This window comes from Camelus ferus, chromosome 7, assembly GCF_009834535.1.
Source record: "Camelus ferus isolate YT-003-E chromosome 7, BCGSAC_Cfer_1.0, whole genome shotgun sequence".
Lineage (NCBI taxonomy): Eukaryota > Metazoa > Chordata > Mammalia > Artiodactyla > Camelidae > Camelus > Camelus ferus.
The window spans coordinates 48,121,348-48,146,675 of NC_045702.1; the positions used below are offsets into that span (position 1 = coordinate 48,121,348).

The window sequence follows — 25,328 nt, forward strand, 5'->3', positions numbered from 1 at the left end:
AGGAAGCCTGTACCTCCTATCTTTCTTCCCCTTCCCCTTCCAATCTCTATATTGTTGAGGTATAATACTCTAGACTAGTGATCAATATCACAAAAGGTAAACTGAACTGTATGTGCCATGAAATGCTTTGCTGTACAGGCTGTATCTACAATGGATTACAGATGTTCCCTCTTGTGGGGGACTCAAAAATAATAGTCACTTTCCAAAGTGGGGAAAGAGCTGCCATTAAGACCAGTTTCATTGAAATCAGAAGCAAGATTACTGGTGTTTAATTTTTAATCAATTATATAATTATGTCATTCTTTTTAACTCTGTCTTATGCCTTATGACAAATACTAACCAATTCTTTTGATGGGGTGGAGGGGGAGTAGGATAAGAAAAAAATGCCCTTTGACTAATACTACTATGAAATAAACACCTAACTTTAAAATGAGAGCAAATGGAATATATGTGTTTGAAAACTTCAGTGTATTTTTTCTAATGAACAAAGGTGCATATACAAACCTTTGTGAAAATCCTCAAATGCTGCAAGCCAATCTTATGCAAATTGAAGACTCCAGTATATTTATTAAATCCATATCAACATTGTGATCCATTGTCATAGTCAGAATTACATGATTCTAAAGTGAATTTATATAGATAAAATCTTAGAAGTAGATAGCTCAAAATTGTAATCACATGACGCTGAGTTTTTCTAATTCCTAACATTTTTTAAGGAAACAGTGGTTAATGCCTCTGTTTACTCTCAGAATCAGCATTTAACTTTTCAATAGTCCTGCCTCACTTCCTTCCAGAGATACAAGGATAAAAAGATAAAATAAATAACTATTCATAGAAGGAAGTCTTCCCTTAAAGCTTTTTTCTCCACCTTTAAGGGTGACGGTATTGATTAGAATTAAACCCTAAATTTGAACAACTGTTTATTAGGTCCTTAAAATGAATATTATTATAGAAGGAGACCAAAGCAATGAAGTTAATTCTCTTTTTATTTGTTAAACAGAGTTCCCTCCTTCACCCACCCCTTCCTCCTTCTGGGCTGGCCTGTCACGCCTTCTCAACACGCTAAAATCATTCAGAGTGGCTTGCAGGGAGAAACACGACATTTATGGTAAGCGTCAGCCTTCAGAGAAAGAAAGCAGTTCATTAATTTACTTCACACTTACTTCAAAGTATGAGAGTGTACCTTATCCTCTTAGTCAATAGATATGATGTACAGTCAATATCCCAACACTGTTGAAAAGGGGTCAGAAACACATACTCTCATACCACAAACACCAGCTTCAACTCTGCTCAATGAAACTTACACAAATGTTACAACCTGACTTTGGAGTTCAGTAAAGCCCAGGAGGATTTTTTTTTAACATCTCCAGAAGCTGTGATATAATTGAGGAAGATTCAAACACAAGAATAAAATAAAAATGTTTTCCCAGTCAGAACAAAACACTTCTCCCAGCTAGTACCATTTTAATAAATTCTGACTTAAAATTAGATTTCTAGGAGCATTGGTAACTGCTTAAATATATGAACTACTTTTTTAAAAATATGAATATTCAATAGGGCTCCAAGGGCCGTGGACTTTTTGTTACACTGGTGTGGTGCTTTCTGTGGTTTAAGATGTTCCCTTGTAGTGGCAGTGAAATTGTAATTATATTTATGAAGGCAACTAATAACACAAATGTCAAGCAAGTTCTAAAACCCACCAAATTTGAACTGACTATTAACAAGCACACAATCATAGGTATCTGGCCCAAATGGCAGTAGACACAGACATCTCCATATATGGGGTCCAAAATTTTTCAAAAGCTTGTCTCAGATAAATAAAACTCATATATTTCGATCAAAATCCTGATTTTTCTCTCAGAAAGAGCTTTTGCGATTTCCTGTAGAAACTTCTAACTTCTGTAAACCGCTTAATTTCTCACCCAAACTAAAAAACAATACTCTCTCAGCCCCTTCTCTATCTAATCCTTTTGTATTGAAATTTACTCATCGCCACGGGACAAACACACCCCCTCCCCGAGAGTGAGACTCGCACTTCCAAAGGCAAATCCCACCTCAGGAGGGAAAAAAGCGACCGCATCAAAGTAACAGCTCGTTGACGCAGGCGCACACACTCCCTAACGCTCTGAAAATACCCCTCAGCCTCTCTAAATTTCTACCCTTCGGCTGTGGAGTCAGGAAAGGAGAGGAAGGTATTAATACGATTTTCTTAAAAAAAAAAAAAAATGTAACGACAATGTCCAAGAAATTAAGAAAAGATCACTCAAGGTTTGAGCTACAAGAAATCGGAGGAAGCTGGCGACAGTGATAGTTTGTGAATATTTATTTACTCAGCCTCACTCAACTTCGCAATCAGTTTCACTCTTCAAATCGCCATGCCTCTCTTTTACGTACTAAACACTTTACTGCGCTGTTCGTTTTCACCACCCCCACTTTTCTTGCGCGCACACATACCAGCACACACAACTCCCTCTCTCACACACACATTCAGACAGCTTTCTTCTCTCCCACATACACTCATCCACCCTCCCTCCTCTTTCACAAACACAGATTCATACTCCATCCTCTCCCCCCGCACCAAATACTCACACACTACCTTCCAACACACACTTTACTGCACTGTCCCTCTTCACTCCCTAGGTTTGTCACTCAGATACACTACAGTACACTCACACCCTTCCCCTCGGCACTTTACTGATCTGTCCCTCTACCCCTCTTTGTCACACAGGCAGTTATATTGTCACTCACAACACCCTCCCCATCTCTGCACTGTCCTCCCCCCACCCCCGTCACTCTTACACTGCCACACTTACGTCCGCACCCAACCAACCCCCCTTCCCTCCACTTCTGAAGTCTTCTCAGCTTGGTCACAAACGCACACAGTTACACTGTTACCCCCCCTCCCCACTTTGTAACACACACGCAGTCACCAGCGCCCCTCTCGCTACCGCTCCGCACCCCCCCGCAGCGGCCAGCGGCAGCGCCGATGACCTCACGGCGCGCGCGCGGCGCGGCCCGGCGAGGCCGCAGATTGGCTGGCCGCGCCTCCGCGGCACTTCAAAGCCAGAGAGGGAGCTACAATTGTGGTGGAATGGGCGGAACTGATCATTGTATTGCACACCTCTAAAAAAAACACTGCCTCTGATTTATCAATATAAAAAAGATCCTCTGAGAGGAGGAGGGCACTTTTGTGTGATGGCAACTTCACTTCTAGGGGTGAGTCTCAGGATTTTCTCTTGCTGGTTTAATTAGTTTCCTTTTATTGCCGATCGGAGGGGGTTAAAGTCGCCCCGGCCAGGCCACGGGCTATCAGTCTCTATTGAGAGCTTTTTTTCCCCTTTAAATACAAGTGAGTTTGGAGAAAAGAAAGAGAGGGAGAGGGGGGCAGAGTCACTTTTTTTTCAGCTCAGGAAAAGGTTCGAAGGGCATTTAGACAAGCCACCTCGCAGAGCCAGGCGGCTCCCCGCCCAAGAGACGTGCGTCCAGTCTATTTTACTTGCGACGATTTTGGGTAAAGAGATCAGATCAAGTTTTTCCTCCTGGGCAAACTGCAGATTTTCCCTTTTCCCCTTAAAAAATTCCACAGCCCGCCTTATCTTGCAGGTATGTTGAACCCATCTCTCTCTTTTTGACTATTGTAGACTTTTTTTTTTTTTAAATGAAAATCAGGAAGAGCGGACGAGCCCTATAGTTTGACGTCTTTTGGCATCAGAGAAACAACCCAGGATGGGTTTCTGGGGGCCGGAACAGGATTTTCAAAGCTCTCTGTGGGTTGCAGGGGAAGCGCTTTTAAACGCAATCCAATGGTTTTTCCCCAGGCTTCTCTGCAAAGGAATCTTCCTTCTTTCCCAATCTGTACTTTTTGCTTGCTTGTTTCTTTCGAAGTGCCTGGGGCCTTGTGTGCACGAAAGTGTTGTTTTAGGTGAGAATACTTGTCAAACTCTTCTTTAGCATGGCGCTTTGCTCCCGAATCAGACGCCGGCAGCCAAACTTGTCCCTTCCCGTAGAGTAGGAAGCAGCCGGGCGCCGGGGCTGTTGGGGGAGCCAGGTGAGTTGGTGGCGACGCGCCGCAGCGAGAAATGGGGTGCAGTGGGGCGCTTTGGGGGCTACCGGAGGACTGATACACATTTCTCCCCCATCCCCGGCCCTTTGCCCACCTCCCCTCCCCCACCTCTTCTCCTTTCCTCCTTCTCTCAGGAAGAACCGAGGTTGGGATCGACTCCTCTGGCCATGCTTGCTGCTACCTGTAATAAGATCGGCAGCCCCAGCCCGTCTCCCTCCTCCCTCTCGGACAGCTCATCTTCCTTCAGCAAAGGCTTCCATCCCTGGAAACGTTCCTCGTCCTCCTCCTCCGGCAGCTGCAACGTAGTCGGCTCTAGTCTCTCAAGCTTCGGCGTGTCGGGGGCCTCCAGGAACGGCGGCTCGTCCTCGGCCGCGGCGGCAGCCGCGGCGGCAGCAGCCGCAGCCGCGGCCCTTGTGTCCGACTCGTTCAGCTGCGGTGGCTCGCCAGGCTCTAGCGCCTTCTCCCTAACCTCCAGCAGCGCCGCCGCCGCCGCCGCGGCTGCCGCCGCCGCAGCCTCGACCTCGCCCTTCGCAAACGACTACTCAGTGTTCCAGGCCCCTGGAGTATCGGGGGGCAGCGGCGGCGGGGGCGGCGGCGGCGGCGGCGGCGGCTCCTCGGCGCACTCGCAGGACGGTTCCCACCAGCCCGTGTTCATCTCCAAGGTGCACACCTCGGTGGACGGGCTGCAGGGCATCTACCCGCGCGTGGGCATGGCGCATCCATACGAGTCGTGGTTCAAGCCCTCACACCCTGGTCTGGCCGCCGCCGGCGACGTGAGCTCGGCCGGCGCCTCCAGCTGGTGGGACGTGGGCGCGGGGTGGATCGACGTGCAGAACCCGAATGGCGCGGCGGCGCTGCCCGGCTCGCTGCACCCTGCCGCCGGGGGGCTCCAAACCTCGCTGCACTCGCCGCTCGGAGGCTACAACTCGGATTACTCAGGCCTGAGCCACTCAGCCTTCAGCAGCGGCGCCTCCTCGCACCTGCTCAGTCCTGCCGGGCAGCACCTCATGGACGGCTTTAAGCCCGTACTGCCCGGCTCCTACCCGGATTCGGCCCCGTCGCCGCTGGCTGGCGCGGGGGGCTCCATGCTGAGCGCAGGGCCGTCGGCGCCGCTGGGGGGCTCCCCGCGCTCTTCCGCCCGCCGCTACTCTGGCCGCGCCACCTGCGACTGCCCCAACTGCCAGGAGGCAGAACGGCTGGGCCCGGCCGGGGCGAGCCTGCGGCGCAAGGGCCTGCACAGCTGCCACATCCCGGGCTGCGGCAAGGTGTACGGCAAGACGTCGCACCTCAAGGCGCACCTGCGCTGGCACACGGGTGAGCGGCCCTTCGTGTGCAACTGGCTCTTCTGCGGCAAGCGCTTCACGCGCTCCGACGAACTGCAGCGGCACTTGAGGACCCACACCGGCGAGAAGCGCTTCGCCTGTCCAGTCTGCAACAAGCGCTTTATGCGCAGCGACCACCTCAGCAAGCACGTGAAGACGCACAGCGGCGGCGGCGGCTCCGCGGGGTCGGGCAGCGGCGGCAAGAAGGGCAGCGACACCGACAGCGAGCACAGCGCCGCGGGCAGCCCGCCCTGCCACTCCCCGGAGCTGCTGCAGGCCCCTGAGCCCGGGCACCGCAACGGCCTGGAGTGACACGCACCCCAGGCCTGCCCCTCTCCGGGACCCCCTCCCCCCACCCCGTCCGCTTGGGCCTTCTGGGTCCTGGCCTCAGCTCCAGCCTCTTTCCACGGCACCCTGCTCACTCTGTCTCTATCTCTGTCCCACTCTCTTTTAACTCCCTCTGTGACATAACTGTTAAGGAAATATGGACATGTAAGTAACACGCTTGCTTTCCTGGGCCCTAGCTTTCCCTCTCCATCGGGTAACACCATCGGAGTCCAGGATAGCCCGAGTCGGTGCCTCTCTAGGCCTTTAATTCTGGTCCTGTCCTCATTCTCCCTCCGCCATCCCCAGCTGTGACGGGCATTTCTTTTATAGGGAAACGGCCTCTGGAGGTAGAGCTGGATGAATCCAGTGCCTGGGAGACCGGGGGCCTTCGCACGGGCGGGAACTCTGCTGAGCAAGGTTGAGCTGTACCGTGGGGAGGGCGAAGCAGGAGGCCCGCACGGGACCTTCCTGCCGGGCTAGCCGCCGACTTCGTTCCAGAACAGCAGTCTTGGGCCTCTCGGCTTCGGAGCGCCCTGCGCTGCAGCTGCGCCCCGCTGCCCGCCCGGCGCAGAGCCGTCTAGTGCCCATCTGGCGGCGCCGAGACCTGGAGTTTGCCTAGTTTAGCTCTCCAATGTCAGCTCTGCCTCTTTTTCTTTGTTCCCTGAGATGGAACCAATGCAAGTTTCAGCTAAGGGTAGTCTTGGCGAATCGCTGCAGCAACCTTCTTTCATCTTTGTAACTTTATTAAAACTATAAAACTAAAGAAAAATTTTAAAACAGCATCCTTCCACTTGGTTTCCCTTCTAGATTTTCCTCTAGCAGTGAGCAAGTCTTTCGAAACTGTGCTGATACTGATCCCAAAGTTATTTTGATCGCATTAACTTAACTTATGGGGTGGGGGTGGGGTGAGGGTAGGTGTCTTTCTTATGCAAAAATACCCCTTTCCGGTGAGACCAGATTAACTATCTCTGTGTTTGTCCTTTTCTACCTCGTTTTCACCACTCCGGAGCATAATCTCCCATTCTTTTTTTTTGTTTTGTTTTTGCTAGTCCAGCCGTCAATTTGTATAGTACCCATATCTGTAAATTCTTACAATTCGTTGAAGATTCTTAGGGTTAAACTTTTTTTTTTTTTTTTTGTGATTTAAACTTATAAACAAATGAGAAGCTATCGTTTATTTCAGACAAGGCTGTATGTAGTTTAAAATGCCAAAAGGGGAAATAGGAAAAAAAAAAACTTTGTAAGATATCTGAACCTAATGGTTTGTACAACTGGAGAATCGTTCTAGATTAGTTATCAATTAACTATAACTCCACCAGTGTATGGGTGCGAGGTGCAGTTGTCCAGGAGACGATTTTGTATAGTATTTTTCTTGTACATTACTTCCAGTAAATATTTGAAAATATATTGAAGTAAACTTGATTTTTTTTTTTTGTCACAGAAAATATTAAGAGTTATTCTTGCAGTTCTGATGAGCTGCAGGTTTTTTGAACTCAATTCTGGAGGTGCAGAGCCACAAACGCACTTTCGGGGCCTACTTTTGCTCGAATATGAATTTAGATAGGTATCAAACTGTAACTAAGACAATATTTGATAAATGTGGGATGACATTTAATTTAATGGAGCATGTACTTATTTGCATTTGCTGGCAGTTCAGGTATAGTTAAAGTGAGAGTTCTCTTATATTTCATAACTGGGTCTGCCAAAACCCATGTATTAAATAAATTGTCCAAGTGAAACTCAACTAACTTTGGCCTTTGTGTATTTCCTGAAGGTAATATTGTTAACTGTTAATAAACACTTCTGACACTACATTTAAGTGTTTGCAGATTCTGCAAACTATTTGCTCATTGTAATGTTGAAATAATTGGGATATTTCACATTGAAATGAAAAGCCTTTCTCTGGAACATTTTAGACTTGCATTTTAAATGCATGAAATGTAATTGATTTATTTGTAATATTTTAAATGGTATTAATAAACTCAGATAAAAGACTAGGCCAGTTAATTTGTATTTTTTTCTCTTTTAAACTATGGACATTTGCATTTTATCTTCAGTTAAATGTCTAATTTAAACAAAATATAACCCTGTTTTGTGGCAATATTTAAATAATTGCTTTTAAGATATTACTTAGATGAAATGATATATTTGGCAAAGTTGTGTTTTCTCTATTTACCAAGATAAAGACTATAGTGTCTATGAAATGTAATTAATTATTTACCAGTAGATTTAGCTCAAAGTATCAGGATTTACTGACCTCTTAAAATTTGTACAGAGTCACCAAACAATTCAAAGACATTTCTCTGTTCTACTTCCTTCTCACTTTCCAGAAGGAGTCAGGTTGTTGGCCATTGATTACATTTGGTATTTAAAAGGCCAAGCCTTACACTGAAAGATCAATACATCTAAAATAAAAACATGGGTTTGGGGATAACTTTTGTTGTTAAGGGGTGGAGGAGGTCAAGCTAACAAAAGCTTGTTTTTGGCATTCCATGTCTTAGCTAAAGATTATGTAGAGGTAAATATCAGTAGTAGATTCCTGTTGAAATGAGTTATCTGTTCTTTTAAAGTCTCTAAACAGCCACCAAAGAAAAGGAAGGTTAAACCTTAATCTATCTACTAGGCTATTGTTCGTAGGTGTCAATGATGCCAATAAAAAAACTGTCTTGTTATGTCTAAGTGCATTTAAGCAATGGGTGTTCCTTGAGCCATACTTTGAAGCATAAAATACTTTAAATGTTAATTGCTGTTATATCAAACTATTTCACTATTAGATTAATACTATTATTTTGAAACAAATTGAATAAAAAGTTAGTGTGTTCAGATTCTTATAAGTTTAGCTTCTTTCTTTCTGTTTTCATTCTCACCACCCTAAGTGCAGCTTTGGTGTATATCTTGAACTGAAAAATTTCCAATGAAATTTATATTGAGTATTTATTATTCATAAAAACAGAAGTGAAAATACAGAGTGCTATAAATGTAAATCCAGAAAGAAAAAAAAACCAAGGATAAAATATTTTAGAATAATGCAGTTTGTGCCCAGGTAGCAGAGTGCCTGAATCCTGCTGTCTGCAGATGTTTGAGACCTCCAATCTGGATGGTTTTAGGCAAGCAAGTTAGCTCTGATTCTTTGGTATACTATAGCTCTAAATAATGGTTTTAAAAAGTAAAATAGCCTTTTCTGTCACTTTCTTCCTAGGAATAACACGCAGAACACAGTTTAAGTGTTGTTTCTTTTTTACTGAAAGTTGCAGTACTGAGGGATTCGGAAAGAATGGTTGTGAAGGAGTTAAATGTAGTGGCAGGTAAGAGGAAAGCTGCTTGGTACATTTATAATATCAGTTTCATTACATACAGAATCACATTTGATTTAAGAGGTGGGTGATGGCAAAGAGCAATATTGTCTGGAGCAAGATTTCTTTGGGGTAGATGAATGGGAAGAGATTATTCTGTGGTATAGATGTTCGAACTTTCACTTTCTTCCTTTGGCTCCTCCTCCCCATTCTAGCTTTGGTTTGTTTTGTTCTGATGGTTATTGAGCAGTATTTCTAGGTTTATTTTCTGCAAAGTGGGCAGGATTCCCTTTTGGGGATGAACATCTTTTTGGAGGACAGAGGGTGATGTGCACAATTGTGGTTTCTCCCTCTTCATCTGTGCTAAAGCACCTCTTAACAGTGCCTGGAGGCTCACTCAAATGAAGTCAAAGGCTGGGTTTCACTTTGAACCAAGGGACAAGCTCCCAGCCTTGCAGATCAAGGTAGGGTTAAACTAGTTGTTGACCTAGAGGTCAGGCCAGCATGTATCAGTCCACCCTCTGGAGACTGGAATAGGGCTGCAGCTCAGTCCAGCTTTTCTGGTGACTTGCCTCATTTCTTCCCCAAACTTGAGTGTTTCTTCCTTATCCTGCTCTCTCCTTTTCTGGCTCAACTTCTTTTTGGATGATCTCTTTTGCTTAGGAACATGATTGTGATTTGTTGAGGTTGGACTATCAACAAAAATATTTTTGCTAGAAACTTCATTTAAGCAAATGTGATGAGTTATTCTTCTGTATCAACTGATATTAGAAAAAAATTCCTGGATCGGTTTGCCCTCCTTCCACTCTCCTCTTACCCCAATCTTGGTATAACTTCTCAACTGGGCTTCCCTTGGGGACAGAATGCTGAAATTAAAAATTAAAGACAAGCAGGTGATGAGACTGGACTCCTGAGCAGGCAGATCGATAAGCCTGCCATTAACATTTTTATCTCCCTGTGGATCTTTTTGTGAGATTATTGAATGGAATGTTACCGAAGGCCTGTGGAGGAATTTTTTAAAATAAATATTTAATTTTAGAGGATTAGCTCAAAGGTCAGATGATCTTTTAGGCTGGTAAATTAAGGCAGGAACTTTACAGGGGGAAAAAAGTATAGATCTGCTTATTCTCTGGTTGCCTAAAATAGTAGAGATGAATATAACAAAAGAAATTCTACATTTTGCTCAATTTTTCATACAAATAGCCTTAGAGGGGTTAATTTGATGCAAGTATTTTGAATAAATGTTTTTTTTTTTTTTAAATTTTCCTGCTGACTTTTGCTGCTTTTGTCCAAACAGGCATTATTATTTCTCCTACACCCCTAAGAAAAACTCAGGTATGATGTAATCTCTCTTTTTCAACATATGTTTCTGTAGTTGTTTGCTTTTTTCCCTTTTCTTTAAAAAATAGCCCAGCAGGTTAATTCTATCACTGTCTTTAAAGAAAACCGTGTTAAGTAAGGAATCAAAGGGAGTGAAGAATACTCATTTTAAAGTTAGTTCTGTCATTCTGGGTGGCATCTTTTGAAGACTTCTCTCGATAGACAATTGTTGCTGTTGCTTAAAAATTAAGATTCAGAATTTGCTTTCGCCCTATGTATTCCCTGCTTCCGGATTAAAGGAGAGCCGGCAATTCCTTGCTGTCCTGGGCTCCAGTCGCTGCAGTTTAAGGGGATGCGCGTCAGTGGCCATCTCTTCAGGTTCGCAACATTCCCTGTGCGCAGAAGTGTTGATTTGCTTAGCGGGGCGGGGGTTGGGGGGAGGAATCTATTTTCTTTGGTCCCTGAGCGCGTGTTTAATTTAATTTAATTTTCTGCGGAGTCTCCTGGCGGTGAGGAAGCAGCCTTGTACATTTTGCTGTGGTTCCCAACGACAGTCAGGGCTTCTGGAGCTCTAGGGACAGGGAGGAGAGCTTGGGGTAACTGGGAACCAGAAATAAAGCGCCCGCCCAAAACTGCCGCTTTTCACTGTTCTTTCAAGTTCATTGGGATTCCTTTTAAGACCACTCCCTAACTTTTTACTTCTCAGGCAAGCACTTCTCGCCGCGCGGGAGGGAATGGAGAAGCCCTCTGCTTCCCTTTGCGGGGATCGTAGCTGAGGTCTGCGCTACTCCAAGTTTTCCTCATTCTCTTATTCAAGAAATTTAAGGGGAGGTTTTGAGCCCAGGAGAATTTCCCAGCCTTTCTAAATGATACCCCCTCTTTCCTCTCCCGACTCCTCGACATGCCGGCTGCTCTCAGAAAGACCCTTGGAGACCGCCGGGAAGAATTCGGAGCCGGCGAGCTGCGTTATCCGCCGTCTGGTTGCAGCAAAGGGTGGGGCGACAGTCAGAGGTCCCCGCGAGCCCCTGCCCCGGCCTGCCGTCCCACTTGTGTTGCAGGCCCTGCCACCGCCCGCGCCGCCCGCGCCGCCCGCGCACACAAAGGCGTCGCGGCGGCCTCCGCCAGCTGCGCGGACAACGAGCGCCACCACGTGCCCCGGGCCGGCTCTGCAGCGCGCCGGGTGCGGGCGACACTGGCCCCACCAGCCAGCGCTTCCGGAGCCTCTCTGGCCCCACGCTAACCCATCCTGGGAATCGCCGCGGTGAGCCTCCCCGGCGATCACTTCCTGGCTCTCAAAAGACTCTTGGGCCGGACATGGGTGGGGAATTCCCTTCCCTTTTCTTGTCTCCAAATCCCTAGCATCCTCCCGCTGCCCTTGGTCATCTAAGTGCCTGGATCCTGAGACCTTTGTCTCACCCTCTGGTGGAGTGGCAGACCAAGAGCTGTGTCCTGCTGATGCTACCCGGGCCTGCCGCGGTGTCGACCGGCCACGGTCGTTCTTCCCGAACTTATTTGGATTTCTCTATTGGTTTTAGCGACGACTGTGCTCTTGGCCAAACTGCTCGGTTCTCTCCACCACCCCTCCCCCCTTATGCCCCATGGCGTTGGACAAAGTGCAGCGTCCTCCATCGGCGGGAAGTTTTATTCTTGTCATTTTATTGTGGGTTTGCCAGACTCGGATGAAGGAACTTGGGCACCTCTTCTCACACAGTTATCATAAGAGAAGCAAAATCAAGTCTGACTGGCTGTGAAAATTCTTCGTCCTTTTTGATTTCAGTAATCAAAAAACAGTTTAGCCACTTCGGTGACTACTTGGGAGCACCTTATCGGTACATATAGACATATAATGACTGTACTTGTTTAACAGAACTCATCTTTTCTTTGCTGCGTAGTACCTTAAAACCCAACAACCAACCTCTCCTGGGCTTTCTTCCCCTCCCTCCTTGCCCTTCCACCCTTCGGGCAGCAGGTATTTGCGGAACATAGCAACATTCTTCAGGCCCCATATTTCGTGACATCTTAAGGAAGGGGAGGATGGATCAATCCCTCAGAAAAGAGTACCATACTCCTTTTAAAGATCTTTACTTAAAGAGCACACTCGCAGCTCCCTGAGGAGCCTCAGGAACAGAGCAGGCAACTAGTAAACCTCCTCCCGACCCCTGACCCTCTTAGGAACCTTTAGGACTTAGGCCCTTTGGTCTTCAACGCTCATTGTCCAGATTTGGATACACGGGTTCCGCTTTGTACGCTTGAGGTGTGCCAAGGATTAAACCTGATTTTTATTTTTGGTTTTGCATGCAGTATCTATAAGCGTTTAAGGCACTCTGTGATGGGCTGCAGTATAAAGCATTTTCCTCAATAGAGCTGCACACCTGCGTGTGATATGACTCCGTCCACGTCCTTCCTGTGGTTAAGTCCACGGGCTCCACTGACCCGAATCCCAGTAGCAGGGAAAGGAGGGATGGTCTGCAATGAGTGTCTCGCGTGCCTAGCCCCTGAAGCTGACGGTAGAAGCAGTCTGGCCTCCGGGAGCTCCAGGATATAGTTGACACATCCACCTCCGGAGCCCCCTCTCTTAAACCAGCCGACGACGCGGCTCGCCCCCTCCCCGCCCCGCCCCCAATCCTCTCTCCAGGGTCCGGAAAGCCAAGAAGTGCTGGAATGTCTCGTTCTCTCACCCTATTGTGCCTAGGTGTTGCAAACCACTGGAGGACAGAGCTTCCTGCTTTGATCTAAAGTCTCGGTCATTCTTTAGCACAGAGGGGTGAGTTTAAATTAAATTTCTTTCTCTGCTGATAAGTTCTAATGGGCCTCAGAAGGTGAATAATTATGCAGTAACATTTCATGGGTTGTTGGAGTGGGAATTCCCACTGCGCTGTCACCAGGAACAGCATTTCCTCTGTACGCTCAATGCTAAATGAAGCTTTGCAAGTAAGCTACAAGTGTCTTTCAAATCTGCGTGCGGATGATCTCATCCTTCCCTGCTCTCACCTTTCTTGCCCCTCCAAAGCAGTTTGGCGTCACTTATTAAGTTTTATTTGTGGCTGAAAAGTACTTAAAATTTTCTACTAAAGGATCTTATGTTTGACTGTAAAAATTTTTTTTGCTTTGATGATTAAATATGCATTCCTATCAAGACAAAGTACACACTGATGAAAGCTGAGGCTGCATTTTCCTGGAAAAAGGCAGACGAAACACCTGGGGTTTACCTCCGAATACCTGGACTTAGTCTTGCCATCTCTCTTCACTTATTTTAGTGAATTAGTGCTTTTTTTGCTTGCTTCCTGAGAAAAAGGGTCAAGACCTGAAGCTGCTGCAATCAGTGTTCTGAACCTACCTGGTATGCAGTTCAGAAATGGATTTAACGGGGGAGAGGGAAGTTAAAAGGAATAATGCATTACTGCTTCATTCAAAATAGCCATCTACCTATTAGCAAATATGGGCTTAGTTCTTTAAGATTTTGATTTATATTTAATTTTTCCTCCATGACAGATAAGAAACAGCATCAACACTTCAAATATTTAAATGGATCACGACATTTTGACAGACATTGAAAATCATACTCAGCCTAAATCAAAGAAATCTAAATTTGTAATTTAAAAGCACAATGGAATTCTTTATAGTTTTTTTTTAAGAGAAAATCCTTTATACTCCATTCACGTTAGTGTTTCATTGCAGAGCATTTTCCCTGTTTACTTTTTTTCCCTCGAAATTTCTTCCTTTAAATGAACCGAGCTCCCACAAGTTTTAAGATTTCTAAATCAGCATACAGAAACTCGAGCCTGCTTATCAAGTTTTCACTCCTCTCTTGGCAACTAATTTGAAAGGGCCCAAACAATGAGTTGATTTACATTATGCTCATTTCACCCTATATTCTATGCGAATGTTGAAAATAAAGCTCAATAATTCACCTGAGGTTACCTTTACATCTTTGAGGGAACTGATCCTTCCAGCTTTAAGTTTTTTAGCCACTCCATTTTAAGCACTGTAATAGAAGAAAGAAAAATGTTGTTCCCTCCCCCTCTCTCAGAGTTCAGGTGATTGTCTAGCTCAACTGAAAATAAAGGATTTGTACCGTCCATTTTGCACCCAATTTAATGTCTCTAATTATTTGAGTACCCTATCATCAAGTTTCCCATCATTTCAGGAAGTTTTGTGCTCATTCTTCTACACTGATCAATGCTTCATTTCTTTCTTACCTATCTATCCCTTATTTTGGTGTTTTGTTTTTTTTTTAAATAAGCACTTTCCTCTTTCAAGTAAATAAACAATGGCCTTTGTAAGTGAGCGGGAACCTAGTAGGTGCAAATGCATTTAAAAGGTTTTAACACTGATTTAGTGATGTTTAAAAAATTATCAAGTCATATATACTCTTTAACAAAATTTGACTATAGATATATGAAGTCTCTAGGAAAAATAATTATTTTTATAACATTAAATTACATTTATCCCAAGCTTTTAGGAAAATAAGGTTCTTGTAGGTGACAGTTCAATAGCCTTTGTACTATGAGGCAAATTAAATTTTCCTTTTTCTACCAATAAATATTTGGTTCAAAACTGTAATGGTTAAATTAGACTAAGGTACACATATATTTCCTATGCCCTCAATAGTGACATATTTTAGTTTATTATCACAATTTAATGTTGTAATAATAATGAACAGAAAGCAGTGAAACAGTCTTGTATACATTTTAGCAACAGAGCATTATATATTCTTCAGTTGCATACATTTTGTAGAAAGCATATGATATAATTTATTTAGTATATGGTATAATTGTTAAATGTGAACACACTTTGCTAAGTGACATGTTCACCTAAATGTTTTAATACATATACCCAGGAAAACTGGAAACACTGAAGTGTTTCATTCTTAAAATTCCACCTGTTGTTTGCAGAGAAAAACTTTAGTTTCAAAAGAGAGGTATAATAGTGATCCCCATCATAGAAAAGTGGTATTTATGTCTAAGTGGTTTGGAACAACTTTTATTATTTTATATTCCAAAAGCAGTGGCAGGTGTTTTTTTTTTTTTTTTTTTTTTTTCATTTTTTAAAGTAAACTTTTCACTTTGTTATAATTTTAGATTTACAGAAAAGTTGTAAAAGTAGTACAGTGGACTCCCATGGTTTTTCTCTATTGTTAACATCTTACATCATGATGATATATTTGTTGAACCTAGGAAATTAATATTGGTATCTATTTTTTCAAATGAGTAATTAAAGGCAACAAATGCCGCACTGCATATCAGTCAGTAGTAGATTGGAGCTTAGGAAAATGCTGACCTTTTTTTGCTCAGTCCTTATGGCTACTGCACCTTTGCAGAGCATGTGAGCTACAACAGCAAGTTATGCAGAAAGCTATTCCTCAGGGATATGTTTCTAAAATATTGTTTCTTAGAATGAGAAGTTTTTAAAAATTTCTTTCATAGTTAATTAAAATTTAAGAAAATATATTTACTTCAACTTGCATTTTTATTTCATGCATGGAAACATCAGATTAAATTTGGGGTGGTTGACAGTTTCACTTCAAACTACCAAAAATGTTTTATTTGTAGCCTTAGCCTAGACCTATTTTTCATTCTGCGATTTAAAATGACTTATTTACTCATTATTGTCCATAATGTAGTAAGTACAAAATACGAATAACCTAGTGATTCTATTTATTTCCTCCATATTTTTCAAGTTAAATTTTAGGGTTATTTTTGCTAAGGAAGTGACTTTGTCAGAGTATAAATTTAAAACCTAATGGTTGAGTCTTTTTTTTTTTTTTTTTTGAGTAAAGATAACTATCTCCTACATTCCAGGGAGCAATATACTTGTATGGCTCTTTGCCTTGTTTAAGTGAGATTATAAGGAGTTTCATAAAAAAAGAAATTTCATAAAAAAGGAAAGCATTCTTTATTTATAATGTATTTTCACTCTACCTAAGATTGCTGGATAAAATACAAAATACACAGTTGAATATGAATTTTAAATAAACAACAAATAATTTTTTGGTCTAAGTATGCCCCATGCAATATTTAGAACATAACTATACTAAACATGATTTTTTTTGAAATTCAAATTTAACTAGATGTCTTGATTTTTCATTTTTTTCTTTTTGAATGAAATTCACGTACCTATAAGGACATATCTGAAAATAAAAGGCAATAATAAAAAAACAAAGTAACTCATGCCTGCTCATGAAAATGCTAGGGATAACATTCTGTATTTTAAAAGGGAAATGAAAGCCATAATAAAGTTAAAATTTACTTGTTATCTGTAGAGTGAAAATATAAAATTGATTTTCCTGTTACTCTTTCCTGTTTCTTATTTTCCAGTTTGTTTAGTTTCATTCTGGGTGATCTCCACACATTTAGACTATTCGTACTACTCTGACATACTAAGAAACTACATTTACCTAGCTTTCAAGAAAGTATTATGCTAATGTGTACTGGTCAGCACTTTCATACTTCTTTCTAATATTAATGCTATAAAAAAGAAGGTATCTAAAAAACACCCTAATTTCTACTGATTAGATTCATGCAGTTGAGATACTGAAGTTTTGCTCTGGCAAATTCTATTCCCCAGGTACTGTACACCAACCCCCTGGTTTAATTGCTCTTACTTAAACTGCCTAAATGTGGACTCCTATATTTCCAGAATGTATAAACTGTAGCAGCAGTACTCCATATAAAATTCAGTTGCTAGGTATTCCATAAATTATAGCAAAATAATGAAAAGTTAAAGTTCTCTAAACCAAGAGAGTTTGTTCTTTCTTCTGTAGAAGCATTGCTATAGGACAAAAGGTATTACCCACTTATTTATTCATGACATTTTCTCAAGAAGCAATCTATTATTCGAATATAATAGTTTTCTTTCTTGTGATTCATAAATGAATTAATTTAATTTTTCTAACAATTTTCTATCTTGATAATTATTGTTTGTGAATATCCTCAGAAATAATGAGTAAAATTCTGTGTAGCTTATACAGAATACAAGCTAATAAGTGAGGGGGAAAATGAACCTGGCATCTAAGGTTTATCCATCTTGCCTTCACACAACACAGACTAAGTAAAAACAACATTAATAGGCCATGTATGCCAATCAGATAAATCATTAAGAACAATATAGGCAGTCTTTCACCCATAAAAAGGGAATTTATCAAGGACCCAGGATTCAAAGGTAGCCACCCATTAGATTTTGCTTTTACCAGACAATACAGCTATCACTGTAAGGGCTCAGAAGAAACTGATAAGTGGGAAGTGTAGGAAAATTTATTTTGGAGACTGCCTTGATGGTAGCACTCCCTGGAAAATTAAATTGTGAACAAGTTCTTACAAAGTGCCCTACTTTTTTCCCCACTACTTTGTTTTATAAAACTAATCAGCCATTCATTTGGATTGATAAATATTTTAAAAAATATAATTACCTCTGTGAATTTTAAGGGAGGCATTCACACACAAATACAAATTTGTCAAATCATTATTACCTCCACCTTAATCCAAAAACTTTCCATTTCAATAGTTTTAGACTTCATTTTTTTTTGGAGACTATTAGATGCTCACTGAAGATATTCTAGAAAGTACAAGAAATTGTGAAGAAGCAGAGAAAACATATTATCTTAAAGCCACTTCTGAGATACAACAACTATGTCTTATCTTTTTTTCTATGTTTTTTTCTTATATATATATATGTACAAAAGTGTAACCTGCTTTTTCCCCCCTTTAATATTAAAATAAATTTCCCTTACTATTTAAAATTATCTGCAAACTTTATTTTAAATGGTTATAAAATATTGCATGGACCTCATATATCAAAATTTTACTACTTTTCTAATACTAGGCATTTAGTTGTTTCCAAATAATTGAACATCCTCATGCATGACTTTTTGTTCTAATTCCTGATTATTTCCTTGATACTAAAAGAGGAAGGAATTCTTGAGTGATAAGAACATTTTAAAGGCTCTAGATAGAGATGACCAGATTACTGTCCCTGAAGTATGTAGCAGTTTATACTCTAGCAAACATCAGATGAGAGAATCAGTCTTAAGTGCACTGAATTCTTAATGTTTTCATTTAATAAGGGAGAAATGAATCTATTGCTTTAATTTGCAAATTTTAGACTCCTAAACCTTTCTTCTAGACTTTGCTTGCCATTTTTATTCCCTCTTTTGTGAATTGTCCTTCCATGGTTATGCCCTTTTCTGAATGAGTGTCCACCTGATTGCAAAATCAGGCAGATGATCTGAGCCAGTGGAGAACATTCTGGGGAAAGAGTGCTGGCTCTGGAAGCAGAAAGTCCTTTTAAGCCTTTGCACCATATAGTTCTCTTAAACTGTAACCCACAAATCAGTTTCCTTTTGTTAGTATTAAATTAACTATGGGAAGTGGGCAGGATGGAACCTTACATATATTGTCATTCTACAAAAGAATTTTGGAAAGCAACCAGTTATATTTCCCAACTAAGAGTGGACACTGTTTTTGCTTTGTCACATGGTACTAAATATAGAATCACTTGAACATGTTAGCCGTAACTCGTTGAAAAGTTAAAAAAAAAAGATTAAATCAATGAGTTTATGGGATCCCCCCCCCACCTCCGCTGCCAAATGACTTAAGACTTTTACAGTTTATTTTTTAAACTGAATTAGCCAGATGTTTTGGCCTCTTGACTGAATGAAGCTACAGCTCCTTATAGATAATGAGTCTGATTTGAATCAGCTGTTGTAGCAGGACAAAAAGATTTAAAATTCTGTATTTTATGGCCATTGGAGAAAATAGTGTCCAAGAGTAAAGTAAAGTCTACTTAATCACTAATTAATTCTAAGTTAAAAAAATTTTTTACATAATTCTATATAATTAAGAGTTATTCTTTAGCAAGCTTGAATTTTTTGTAATACCTACATGACATATTCATTAGCCCTTGAAAGGAATGCTTAAATACAACCACTAAAGAGTCTCAAACTCTTGAGTTGTTGGGAGAAGGGAAGGAAGACGATGGTGAGTAGACTGGACATATATCATATCTCTAATATAGCCTCAGCTTGTAGTGGAGATAACAGATCTCATAGTGATACTTTAAATGATATATTTGCTTTTGTTAAAAACTTAAAAAAAATCAAATCAACAAACACTGTATGCCTACACTGTGTTCAGTACTTTGGGTTAAAAATAAGCCTTGAGCATGATCATGAATCACAGTCATAATTTGAGGACTTATAATTGTAAAACAAAAGTAAAATATTTCTTGTGTTGTTTCTTAAGGAAATAATGATCATTTGAAAAAAAATCACCCCATCATCCTGACCTGATGACTCTAAAATTAACTATTTAAAAATTTAAGAATATGAAGGCATTATAGTATTATAATTTAAAAATGCTCAAAGTGTGTTAAAATAACAAACTTTGCTCTGTGAGTGTACATGTATTTAACCAGATTTAAGACCAATCTATTTCTCTCTAAAATTGTTATAAGGGGACAGAGGTTAATTTAGTTTGTCCTTCAAATAAAGTTATTTGATCATTAAGTAAATTTAAGTATTCTATTGTGTATAACAAACTAATGGAGCTCACTGGTTTTGCTAAATAGACTTTTGTAAAACAGCTCTTTCTTCTAACTATATCTAGGAAATTCTGAATACACTGAAGAGAGACCACCAAAACAAAAAAGGATGCTAGAACCTATGTATTTTAAAAACTATACTGCAACAAAGAAAAAAAGTTAACACTTATTGGACCTCATTAATTGTTCTATCCATGCTCAAATTTACAACTTTTATTCATGAAGCCTATATTTAAAGTGGCTGATTTTGGGGACAGGTTTTTTTTTTTTTTTTTTTAAATTCTGGTCTAGAAGAAGGGCTCCCAACTTTGTTGTTGTTATTGTTAACAAGCCCCTTTTGACAATTTGATACAGGTTATGGATCTTATCTTTAAAATATGTTCATTTCAACACCTCTTTGACTCCTATAAATGGACACTAGATTTAGAGTTAGAGGTGTACTGCTGAGTCCTTAGTTTGTATGCCCTACTAAAATGTTACACATTTGAAAAGAATTTTACTTGAGTAAATCAAAGACAGTGTCTTTTATCTCTGGTTCTATAATCTCCCTTGAAAAAAATTAATGAGGACAAAGGAGACTGGAGTTTCTGTGAAGATTTCAATTTTTACTGAAGGAGCAACTTGAAACACGTATAACATCAGGGAAAAACCATCAGGGTTTTGTCCTCAGATTTCAGAAGTGTATGATTAAAATTTTGTGATGTTTGCACTTCTCTTGCTTATTCAGTATATGATGGGTTTGTGATATACTAGTGGTCACTCCAAATGTTTTAATTTTGTCTAGGTTAATGTTATAGGCCTTCTGTTAATATGGAAATACATAGACTTTTATAGTCCATCACTAAACATCCCAATTTTAAAATAATTTTATTACTGAAGCAGTATTTATTTTTACAATATTTGGAAAGTCATTCATATGAATAGGAGCCTCAGTATAGTTGAGCAAACCTGAACAACTTTTAATGACACCACTTTAGCCAACACTACCCAACACATATGTTACTTTTTTTTCCCAGTTGCAACATTTGTAAATCTGTCTTGGTTTTTGCATGATACAGCTATCAAGATCTTTTTTATCTTAACCAAAGAGAGGAATGATACATCAGCAAGTGGGTTGCAAATGGAACAAAAGAGTTATGATAAACACCCTGAAAATAAAGATAGCAGGGATGATTCAACAATGAGAGACAATCTATGTAGATATCAGGGTCTAATCTTCCTCTACACTTGTGAGTGTGTGTATCTGAAGGTAGGGAAGACTAAAGGGTTGTGGGGAGAATGTGCTATTATCCTAGCAGCTATGTTTTTAACTCTTTCAAATTGTAATTGTGTTGTATACGAGAGAAATTTTTTCAGAGTGTGGGTGGTCAGAAAAAAAATCCACCTTCACATCAGAATGTTAACCAAAGAGGAACCATGCACCTTTTATTTTTGCACTGTAAGGAGGAGGCACATAGCAAATTGTTTTCTATGTGAACAACTCAAAAATATTACCTTACCATGTCCAATTACATCTTAGAAGGATAATAGTTTAGTCGAGTGTGGATTATAAAGTCAGATTTTCTGGGTTGAATCCTTATTCTGTCACTTCCCTGGTGTTTGACCTTAGGAAGTTCCCTTAGTTACTCTGTGCCTCAGTTTCCCCATTTGGTAAAGTTGGAATAATGAAATAAATCCTGTTTTCAGTAAGTTAATGCCTATCAGTCTCAATCATATTGCCTAACAGATGACAGTACTCAATGAATGAATTTACTTTTATAAGATCTATATAAAAACTATATATAGTATATAAAAACTAGAACTTATTAACTCTAGCTTATTTTATATCATTGATCTTATCATTGCTACTACTAATGACAGGAAATGGAAGGCATTCTTTTTGTTACTTTGGAGGTTTTCTCCTTTCTCCAGTCCTGTTGACCTTGCTCTTATCTGAAGAGCCCTTTTGCTCCTGCTTTCCTTTGGTGTCCTGTATATACCATCCTTTGAGAGACAGACCTTTTCTTTTTTTGCTTATATGTTGCCCTTAACCCATCTCTTCTCAGGGGATATAGCTCTAGGAAACTGGGAAGTAAAGGAATTTATGAAACTAATGTAGGCAAAGGTGTAATTCTACATTAACTGGGGCTATGGAGCTAGGAATTTACATTTAAATTTGTACATCTTTTATTAGGCTTTCTGAGGATTTGGTGGTGGAATATTTCTTCCTTCTATTCCTAAACTGATTGCTAGAGTGTATTACATTCTTTATTGCTTAGGTATTTTCAAATAGATTTTTTCCTCTTTCTTTAGTTCGCTCTTTCTCCCTCTTTTTTAATTTACAATTGTCTGGAATGTTCTGGTAATTTAATGACTTCAACTCTTTTCCTAGAATCTCTTCTTGACTTTCAAGTGGGCAGAAAATATTTTAGCCATATATTACATTACTGTGATGTAGTAATCACAGCTGATCATCAATAAAATACCTTCATTCAATAGCAAATTTTACTTGACTTATAAAGAATAGCATTCCATCATTTACTACGTCTACACAAACACAGATCAGTTTATGAGAGACCATTCTTTTCCTTAGTCTAATAATGCAGTAGTGATTACATTCATTTAGTTTTTTGCATCTAATTGTCTAACTTTTCTTTTTCTGAAATCTCAATAAATAAACATTATCTTTAAGCAGATCTTCAAGCTGTTCAAAAAGAAAAGCATTTCAGTATGATTAAACTGAACCTTGATAATTAAGTATAAATCATTAAGAAAACATGCCTAAGAAACTCAGTTACATTGGTGATGCTCTTCAGCATATTTTCAAAGACTATGATTATGCTTTTGTCTAAGAAGGGTGCCTCTTTCAAAATTTTTTTAGCTTGGAATTCTCGTATTTCTGCAATTTTGCCCATGTAAAAAGTGCCCAAATCCACATTTATACATGTAAGTAAACACTAAAGGAAAAACATATCTCATACCTTGGGTGGAATTCAGTCTTTTTCCAGTGGTGTGAATGTACAGAGTAGTTTTAGGGTTTGGCTGGTTAATTTAATTAGACCATGTAACTACCCCCAAAACTTTAGTTTGATTCTCACATTGACCTGTGAGTATATTCCTGTGAGCAACGACTGCACCCTCAATTCAGCTAGCCATCTTCCTGAATAAATTGTGGCCAGAAGTCCTCGGTGCTATGATGAAAACTGTGTGGGCTCTGGAGTTAGACAAGGGTATGAATTCTAAAGCCCAAGCCTCAATAAGTTACTTAATTTCCTTAAGCTTCAGTTTTCTTCTCTTTAAAGTAAAGTAATAACCTATGCCATTATAGGATTGATATGAGGACTAGAGAGACAATGTATGTAACGTGCTTATTCCATACCTATGTGAAAAATTTCCCCCCAAAATGTTAGCTCTCATTAGAAGCAGTAGTTTAAAATGGTTTTAGGAAAATTCAAAAGTGTACTGATTCAGAGGTATGTGAAAGCTCATATACTTACAATACAAAGGATGCTTTTCCCACTTGCTAGCACATAAAACTATTTAATGGAAAGAGGATAAGGTTAAGAAAGTAGAGCTTGGTATAAACTTCTACTTAATAAGTCTGGTCTCAGGATAAAAGGAAATGCCAGCAGTAGCAGAACCCAGTAGCAAAAGTGAAGAAAGACAAACGCATTCCAAATCCTGGCCTAGTAATGAGGATAGGCACCATGTTGCAGTGGAAAAAGCACAGGGCTTAGAGGCAAGATATGTGAATTCTTGCTCTCTCATTAACATATAGTGAGGATGTTGGATTGGATGTTTTCAGAGTTCTCTTTGACCTTTTATTCAATAGAAATCTGAGAAAAATTGTCTGGTATTCTCCATGGAATAAGAGTTTAAATTGACAGGCTTTGTAGTAGGCTGAGTAGTGGCCCCTCAAAGATGTCCACATCTTCATTCTTGGAACCTGTGAATATGCTAACTTATATGTCAAAAGGGACTTTGCAGGTGTGATTAAGTTAAGAATCTTGAGATGGGAAGATTATCCTTCATTATCTGTGTGGGCCTAATGTAATGACAGTCTTTATAAGAGTAAGAGAGGAATGTCAAAGGCAGAGAGAGATGGAGATATGGTGAAGGAAGCAGAGATCAGAGGGATGCAGGCCACCTTCTAGACGTTGAAAAAGAGCAAGGAATAGACTTGTCCCTAGAGCCCACAGAGACTGATTTTAGGCTTTTGACCTCCAGAAAAGCAATGTAATAAAATTGTGTTGTTTTAATTCACTAAGTTTGTGGCAATTTTTTATAGCAGCAATGGAAAAGTAATACAGGCCTTATCAGTGTGGTTTTGCTAAAAGGAGGCAAGTTGTGTTACTTGAAGTACTATGTAGACATTTGATGATCCATGCATTTTTTTTAATAATTATGACTTTTAAATAAACTTTTAAATTTCTGGTAATTATTACTTCCAGTTTTCCCAGTTTCCTCCCTTAACTAGTTCTTATGAATGAACTTTCCAATCAATCTATGAGTCCACTTCACTAACCCTCTTGGAATAATAGCTCAGAATTAAAACAGTGAATACATAGGTGGACACTAACAGGTAATATTTTCATACAATAGGTCACATGCAAAGCACTCTATATGTACCATGAAAATGACACATTAAGTAGGCTAAAAACCATGTTATTAGTTATGACCTAAGTTGACTTAAATAAAAACATACCACAGCCTGTTTTAATGAGTGGCAAGATATAAAGGGGATTGGTTGGATTAGCTATAAAACAGGTGTGACATGGTGGTTTATTTTCTTTTCATTAATATCTGTGCCTTATCCTTGCTACATTATTTCTATTCCACTGGCCACCTCAATGGTATTTCAATTATTTTAAGACTTGACCTCCTTCCCAGGAAGGAAAGGAGGTGCAAAGGATAAGATGTGGCCATGGCTGAGTGCTACTATAACATGTTAACATTTAAAGGACAACTCTGACAGATCCTGACCTCTCTGGTCAGCTGCCTGCACTGTATTTAGGGCTTTCTGGGCCAGGTATTTTAACAGTCCCTTGTCCCTCCCACCTTTTTTCCCCTACTGGTACTTCATTTTTGTCTCTTGTAACATATTCAAGCCCAGAGGTAAAGTAGAAGCAGAGGGCAAGAAGGCCTGGACAAGTTTGGATTGAGGTCAGCCTAAATAAGTATTAGGCTATGAATCATGACTGGCAGAGGTCAGTGTTTTCCTGAGACCAGGAAGTCCTCGAGACTAGGGAAGAAGGTAGACTATAGGGAGAAGTCTTATGAGAAATTAGGCCCACAAGGATCTAAGAGGAATTTGGCGAGGTACACTCAAGTACTAAATTATTTCAAAATTAAATACATTAAACCAATTCATGCACTATGATAAAAGACTAAATTAATTAAATTAAAATTAAAGTTAAGTAAAGTAAAATTAAAATTGCTATGTGAATTGAAAGAAAACATTTTTATGGACTTAAGCTAGCATAGAAT

At 40.2% G+C, this 25,328-nt stretch overlaps 1 protein-coding gene across 1 annotated transcript; it reads left to right on the plus strand.

The window, feature by feature from the left end:
• Window positions 1–3,186: 3,186 nt before the first annotated feature.
• Window positions 3,187–6,257, plus strand: SP8 (Sp8 transcription factor). The gene is made up of 2 exons (XM_032484388.1): window positions 3,187–3,216; window positions 4,198–6,257. The coding sequence occupies exons 1-2, from the start codon at window positions 3,196–3,198 to the stop codon at window positions 5,695–5,697; spliced, it is 1,521 nt and encodes a 506-aa protein (XP_032340279.1). The 5' UTR covers window positions 3,187–3,195; the 3' UTR covers window positions 5,698–6,257.
• Window positions 6,258–25,328: the final 19,071 nt, after the last annotated feature.

Bases quoted from the DNA above. Each gene is read 5' to 3' on its own strand.
- SP8 (XM_032484388.1), top strand. From the start codon at position 3,196: ATGGCAACTTCACTTCTAGGG. The intron at 3,217-4,197 runs GTGAGTCTCAGG...TCCTTCTCTCAG, and splicing joins TGGCAACTTCACTTCTAGGG to GAAGAACCGAGGTTGGGATC.